Consider the following 7,727-nt stretch of genomic DNA (forward strand, 5'->3'; position numbering starts at 1 on the left):
AGTTCAATCGGCTGTTGGCGCAAAAATAATGTGGTCTTAGTTCTTAGTGGTCGAGGATTGACAAACAGCACGGAATTGATATGCGGGAAATTGGAATGCGACTACTCCGTCCACCCCAAAACTCGAGTACAGTACCCCAATACACTCCAAATCACGAGTTTTGAGCCGGAAGTATCTTTTCCCACATAAAACGTCGACTTGTAAGCTCTCACTGAGCCCCAAAGTTCAAAGTTTAACTGTCTTGGCTTCATAATTAACTTCGTCTGATTCGCTCTCCGCATGCATTACGAAGTAATGCTTGAGTAAGTGTGAGAAGTTCGAATTCCTACCAATTGAGATTGTATCCTTACCTCTGGGTAAGATCCGGAAAAGTCTTTTACCGCTGAACAAATCCGCGCAAAAGTCCCCGGATTACGCCCCGCACTTGCTTTTTGCAAGGTAGCTATGGCCCCGCCACGGCAAACCAGGGGTTATATGACGGTAATGCTTCGATAAGAAAAACAAAACCAAAGACTCATTCCTATGAAGATAATATTACGGTGACTTGCGGTCAGTTATCAGCTCATTTTTGAGAGAAGTCGTAACGAGATTCCAAATTCTACATCCACACTTTGACTCCCTGCGTTTGATTGTATGTTGAGGAACTCGTTTGTCCGCCGACTTCACTCTTCACAACCGAGGAGAATGCTTCATCATTTGATGGTGGGAACTTGGACCCCTCCTGGTGCAATTTTTACCATTGAATTCGATGATGAAGCATTAACTTTGAAATTGCTCAAGAGAACACCAATTCCAGAAGATGAGCCAATTTCATGGATGACTTTTGATGTAAGTTTAGGTTTCTGTCGGACGGAAGTCTCTTGGTTGCCAGCGCGCGCTGATCGAATGTCTTGATTTCTAGCATGCGCGGAAAAACATATATGGAGCTTCAATGAAGAAGTGGTCCAGTCATGCTGTTACAAGTCCTGCAGGAATTCAACATATTACTTCACATCCTATGTCCCATGACCGTACGTAACTTCCGCAGTCTGTATCATTTGAGAAACCTTCTAATATCACGAACAGCGTCCGCGGCGAAATCTGATACGAGAACAAGAGCAATTTTCTGCTTAGCAGCAAAGAAGCCACCCTATCATGTTTACGGCAATCCATTTTACGAGCACGCTGGACACGGTAATGTTTTCTCGGTCGATGAGGATGGCGCATTGAAGGAGAACATCCAAAACTATGAATATAGTCCTGAATCCGCAATTCATGGCATGGTGTTTGACGCAGAAGAGAATTATCTTTATTCTGCAGATATGTGGGGGAATAAAGTATGGACACATAAAAAGGATAGCCAAACGGGTTTGCTTGAGTTGGTGGGAAGTGTAGATGCGCCCAAGAAGGGAGATCATCCTAGATGGGTTGAGATACACCCAAATGGAAAATATCTTTATGCTTTGAATGAAGCAGGCAATAACTTGGCAGTCTATGTCATTGATGAGAAAACCCATTTGCCAGTATTTACAAATATAACATATCCATTAGTACCTCCAGGTATGCACTTTCCCTCCCCTTTATCACCACATATTTTTTCCGCTCAGCGACTAACACATAATGAATGATAGGGGTTCCAAATCTTAAACTTTATCGATCAGATGTCGTTTTCATGTCGCATAGCGGCAAATATCTCTTTGCAACATCACGATCGAACGATTTCAAAGTTACCGGTTACATAGCAGTTTTCAAAGTTGGACCGGCTGGAAATATCGAAAGGCAGATATGTTTGAATCCAACACCAACAAGTGGAGGTCACTCGAACGCAGTTAGTCCTTGCCCATGGAGTGATGAATGGTTGGCTTTGACGGATGATCAAGATGGTGGGTTTGAAATTTATAGATGGCATGAAGAGTTTTTACATAGGGTTGCCAGAATTGATATCTCGGAACCTGGATTTGGTATGAATGCTATTTGGTATGATTAATAGACATAGAAAAAATAGATAATATCTAGCTAGTATGTAGATTTTAAATTTTCGAAATGTATGTAATCTTAGATAAATGTCAAAATACTTTACACATATCAATTTGGATTAAGCGCAGATGCCCACTGGCCTTAGAATTTAGCGAGGCAATCTACCGTGATTTCATCTGAAAATAGCCGGAGGAGCCTCCCGAGTCGAAACATTACCGGATTTCTAACCGCAATTCAACCACCCCTCATTAATATGGGGAAATATTCTCTGCTGAGCAAATATGGAGGGGCAGATATGGCCGCGCACGACGGGACGGTTAAGCCTTCTCCCCCCCCTAAACCCTCCCATTTCTCGCCCACCATGCGAAATAATATCTAATTTCTGATCTGGAATCTCCTCATCAATACCTCTCTCACTTTTCCAAACGATTGATACTTGCGATCAAGTCAATCTACACAGGACATTCTCATCAACCCACTATTACAACGTCTCATCGTCCCTATCATGGCACCCATACCCGGACTCCTCTATGTTACCATGCAACCTCAAGAATCTCTTCCTGATTCTCAATGGCACGACTGGTACGACAATGAACATGGACCTTTGCGAGTGCGTCTTCCCTTCATCAAAAATGGTTTTCGCTACCGCGCAAACGACTTGTCTTCTTCAACGCCTGCCTCTCCATCTCATCCAGAATGGATGGCTATGTACGATGTCACAGACATGGCTGCCATGAACACGGAGACCTATCTGCGACTTCGTGGGCCCGAAGTAAAGACCGATAGAGAAAAAGAAACAATGGCGCAGATCAAGGTGGATAGAAAATTATATGATTATATTAGTGGCAGGGAGATAGACGGATATAAGAAGGTGGAGGAAGTGGGGTATGAGGAGGGAAATTACGTGGTTGCTTTCACGGCTGAAATCGACGAGGAATTCGAAGAAGATTATACTAAGTGGATGGAAGAGGAGTATTTGCCAATGCTTGCAAAGATTCCAGGCTGGAGACGTACGAGACGCTTTGTTACGAGTAGCATACTTGAAGGGAAAGAAGGAAAGGAATATTTGAGCATTCATGAGTTTGCTCCTCAAAACGATGCATCAGGAGAAGCATATAAAGCTGCCATATCAACAGAATGGTCTAAGAAAATCATTTCAAATGCTTTGAAACCCAAAAAGGCTAGGCACTATGATTTATATTACACATTCGGCGCTGCACCTCGAGATATCTCCAACTTCTCCAGGTCTTATTATACGAGTTGGAATTCGATTGATGGGAAGACTCGTACTGGACCAAACACTATTGCAGAAGGTGGAGCAATAGAATCATATATCACAACGCAAGATGGAGTCGAACTCGCATATCGACTCGAAGGATCCACCGACCCAACTGCTCCTCTTATTATCCTCAGCAATTCCATCCTCGTAACATATTCAATCTGGACTCCCTTTGTCCAAGCATTTCTTGCATCACCTACTGGTAAAAACTACCGCATCCTACGCTACAACACTCGTGGCCGCACATCCAACGCCGGCTCTTTACCCATCACAATCGACCTTCTCGCTTCCGACATAATCCACATCCTAGACACTCTCCGCGTTCCTAAAGCCGCCTGTTTGATCGGTGTCTCACTAGGTGGTGTCACTGTTCTCAATACTGCTCTCAAATACCCCGATCGCGTCAATGCTTTCATATCCTGCGACACGAATGCCTACGCGCCTCCATCGAACCCCAAAGCCTGGGACGAGCGCATCGCCATGGCAGCCGCTGAATCTGCCAAATCGTCCGACGATGAACAGATCGTAGGATCCGAATTGGCGGAAATCACAACGCGCAGATGGTTCGTGGCTGAAAATTATGAAAACGAGACACTGAAGAAAAGATTTGAGGATGTGAAGAAGCAGGTTGAGCAAAATAGTTTCGAGGGATTTCAAAAAGGTGTCAAAGCTCTTTATCAATATGATATCAGGGAGGAGATGAAGAAGCCGGTTGTTGAGAAAGGATTGTTTGTGGTTGGGAGCGGCGATGGCGTTTTACCCAAGTCAATGAAGGAAATGGCGGCGAATTATGGAAATGGTGTTGAGTGTAAGGTTATTGAGGGAGCGGGACATCTACCCATGGTTGAAAAGCCAGAGGAGTTTTCTGATGTTGTAGCAAAGTTCTTGGGCTAGCTAAGATAGGATTATAGTTTGTTAACTAGTTTCTAAATGTTCAAGTCTTTTACTTTTGACTATTTGTGGAAAATCTGGATATTCTCTTAGCGATATAAAATATTCCTTGAATATATGTATCCATATATCTCTTATGTATATGAAATTCCCATCTTACAAGTCCAAGTCCAAGTCCAAGTCTAATTCCGAACCCCCTAGACGAAAACTTACACTTTAAGAAAAAGGAAACATTAATTATCGAACAAGCTAGCTATTACCTACACGAATAAAAAACCTTGCATATACATTTCGCTCCATTACACATACACACACATACACATATATATTAAACACTCCACCTAATTACCAGTATCCTACATCCGTTCTGTCCCGCCTTTTCCATTTTCCCTTAAAGGATTGTAAATAACTATCCACCTGTCTGTCTGTACATTCCACCAGTATGTGATGAGATTATATGAGATTATATATTGTTATAGCTAATTATATGTGCGAGGACTAATCAACTAATTAATCAACTAACTAATCAACCAGACAATGTAAATACATGTATGTATGTATGTATGTATGTATGTATGTATGTAGGTACCTAGGGACCTAGGTAAGAAGATTATATGGAAGAGAAATTCAGATATGAAGAGGATTGCATGGAAGAGAGATTTAGATATGGAGGAAGAGGAGAAAGAAGGAATGAAAAAAGGAATGAAAATGAAAACGAGTAGAGAGCGCTAGATAAATAGATACAAAAAGTACTCTAACAAAGATATAAACAAACAAAAAAAAGAAGTTCTCATACGGCGCGGAGGAGTGACGATTTTCTTTACACAAATGTGTATTTACAGGGTATACCTCACAGGCACCGTCCTCGTCCGGCTCGTTCTTCTAACTCTTTCCTCATCCTCATTCTCACCGTCACCACCATCTCCATTTCCCGCATCCCTCATCTCAACATCTGATAATTTACCAACAAATGTTTCGTCTGCCGAATCACTGTCTTGTATCATATCAGGAAAGAGAGGAGAATCGGCATCTAGCATCATCTCATCGCTATCGTCATCTACTCCTTGATCCGAATTTGAATGTGAACGTGAATGTGAATGTGCGTTTGATGGGCCCGCAACACCGTACTCATGAACCTTGGCCTTCTTGCTCGCCTTCGGTCTTGGTCTTCCCTTTGGCCAACCCACTTTTCTCTTCTCCCCTATCTTTCCATTCTTGGCGCTCTTTTTCTCACTCGATTCGTTAGATGTCCCCTTGTTCCCTTTTGTCTTTCCTTTCCCATCTCCACTTTTCTTATTCAAGTCGTGGATCTCCGCAAACGACGTACCATAGTCAAAAAGTAATTCCTCCCCTATCAAAATATTTCGAGTAGCACGGAACTCAATCCTATATTCCCCTTGAACAAATAGAACCCTTGCGAAGCAATTCGTGCCTCCGGCTTCCGACTTAGCGTGGTTGATAAATCGCGTTTTATTCCCCATCCGGGTAGCATCAATAACCCACTCCTTATTCAGACCGAACAGATAACTCAAGCGTCTTGCATCATAACCCACTCCTCTGCGGTCGGCTTCTTTATCAGAAATTACTTCCCCGGTATATTCACTAATAAAATCTCCTTTTTTTACGGGTTCTGCGGTGAAAAGTCCAAAGCCGGCGTTTGGGATTGGAGACTTTCCCAGGATGAGCTTTTTATTGACTCCCCGTTGCAAAGCTATATTCTGACAGCCATGCTGAAAGAGTTCATGGTTGTAACGGTCTTGCGGTCGAAGCCGGGGAATTGCTCCACAAGTATCGCATTGATCACCGCATTCGCGGTTCATTTGAAAGCAAATGCAGGTATCGGAAGTACAAGCAAGACCCTCTGAACGGCAAGAACACCCAGCGAACCGTCGTACACAGTCTTCTGTGCATCCGCAGAATTGTTCGCAGAGAAGATTGTGGATTACGCAGTAGCAGTTCAGCTCGCGGCGACAAGGACCTTCATGTAGGCAAGGACCTGGCTGGGCGCGTAGCTCGGCCATATGTGCCACGGTGCTATCTCTCCATCCTGGTTTGAGGCCACGATTCCTAGGTACTGCTGCGGGGTCGTACCAATGTGCTCGCTCGCTCTGCTGCTGCTTCTGGAGACTTTTACTCCTGCTGATGGAGCTTTCTTCCTCAAGGTCGAGGATTTTGGAATAGATCTGCCAGCAGGGTTTATCAAGAATATCCACAAGAGTGCATGGCTTTTTGGGTTTGGTTACTAGCAGTATACTTTTGAGCTCGCTTTCTTCTTCTTGCGTCCAGGCATGATTCGCCCATTCAGTCCTTCCACGGTAGCATTCTTCACCGCATGCTTCTGCCGTATCTTTCTCGGTATTCCAATGCTCTGGGTGCCAATTCTCATTCTTGTTACTGTGATCTCGAGCATTGTGTTTTCGCATGACATCTGAACTGTACATCACAAATCTTTTCCACTTATGATCGTCATTTGACTTCTTGGACGATGATGAATCAGGCGAACCGATTTCCGAGGAACCATCACTAAGATTGTTCTTGAACTCACCATGGGTTGTACAGGCAGCACCATGGCAGATTAGGCAAGAGAATCCTGCCATTGTCCCCAGCCTTTCTGGAGGAGGAGGTTGATTCCCTGATAGTTTGTATAATTTATCCTTTGAATCCTCGACCAACACTTTGAACCGGGACTTAGACAGGACCACATCTCCCATGTCAATATCACAGCCTGCGGTCATTTCTTCGGCAACCAGTCCCATTATCCTAAGCTCATCTCCAGATAGAGGGCCGCCTAGTGTTTTGAGAACTAATCTTTTCTCCTCCATCGGGTATGGCAATTTTTCATGTTTATGTCCCAAATAGTATCTGATGAGTGCCTCCCTATTGCAATAATCGTACCCCATATTCTCTAAAAAGACATCTACATGCCTATCGATTTGATAAATTTGTTCCCTCTCTCTTGGGTCATCATTTCTTTCCTCGTATAGTCCATGTAGGTCTTTCTCAAATTTATTCATAAACTTCTCCTCATTTTGTACAACCGACGGAACGTACCGGAGTATTTTATCGTCTGCGGTAAGATGATTTCGGAGAACATCAGTGTGATGAGCGTAGCTGGGTGTCCGCTCCACACCACCATCTCCAACTATTATTGGTAGAGCGTAATTTGGCGTTCTTTGTTTCTTGGTTGTCTGTTGGCAACCTGTTAGCAACCCATCAACGATGCAGGATATAAAAACTTACTTGAATGTTCAACTTTATAGCTCCTTGAACATGTCTATCTGGTGCTTCCAGAGATATGAAGGGGCTTTCGTCGTCGTCCAGCGTATCGTTATCCAACGCTATCATCGTCCGCAGATGTCGTTTTTCCAGAAGAGCTTCAAGGCTAAGGCTCCAGTCTTCCATCATTGCCTCCTCCGAAGTGCCAATACTTTCTTTAATCACGTCCATTGACTTTTCTTGGCGCATCATTTGAGTTAATGCATCTGAGGTTGAAGAATTTTCTTTGGACAGGCCAGGTGCTCCTAATCTACCACTTGTCTCCTCTTCAGGGCTCTTCAAGAAGTGAAGGTCCATGAGATTACGAAGTAACAATGGCCTCGAC

General features: G+C 43.7%; 3 protein-coding genes across 3 annotated transcripts; 2 read left to right on the forward strand and 1 right to left on the reverse strand.

Moving 5' to 3' along the window:
* Positions 1-684: 684 nt before the first annotated feature.
* On the forward strand, positions 685-1,966 carry SS1G_02777 (hypothetical protein; the record flags this gene model as incomplete). The annotated part of the gene is made up of 4 exons (XM_001596507.1): positions 685-828; positions 902-1,010; positions 1,066-1,539; positions 1,611-1,966. The coding sequence occupies 4 exons, from the start codon at positions 685-687 to the stop codon at positions 1,964-1,966; spliced, it is 1,083 nt and encodes a 360-aa protein (XP_001596557.1).
* A 495-nt stretch (positions 1,967-2,461) lies between these two features.
* Positions 2,462-4,129, forward strand: SS1G_02778 (hypothetical protein; the record flags this gene model as incomplete). The annotated part of the gene is made up of 1 exon (XM_001596508.1): positions 2,462-4,129. One exon carries the CDS (start codon positions 2,462-2,464, stop codon positions 4,127-4,129), a length of 1,668 nt encoding a protein of 555 aa, XP_001596558.1.
* Positions 4,130-4,962: 833 nt separating this feature from the next.
* On the reverse strand, positions 4,963-7,699 carry SS1G_02779 (hypothetical protein; the record flags this gene model as incomplete). Its single annotated transcript, XM_001596509.1, has 2 exons — positions 4,963-7,314; positions 7,367-7,699. 2 exons carry the CDS (start codon positions 7,697-7,699, stop codon positions 4,963-4,965), a joined length of 2,685 nt encoding a protein of 894 aa, XP_001596559.1.
* Between the last annotated feature and the right edge of the window lie 28 nt (positions 7,700-7,727).

The sequence above is a fragment of the Sclerotinia sclerotiorum genome, genomic scaffold, assembly GCF_000146945.2.
Source record: "Sclerotinia sclerotiorum 1980 UF-70 scaffold_3 genomic scaffold, whole genome shotgun sequence".
Taxonomy (NCBI): Eukaryota; Fungi; Ascomycota; class Leotiomycetes; order Helotiales; family Sclerotiniaceae; genus Sclerotinia; species Sclerotinia sclerotiorum.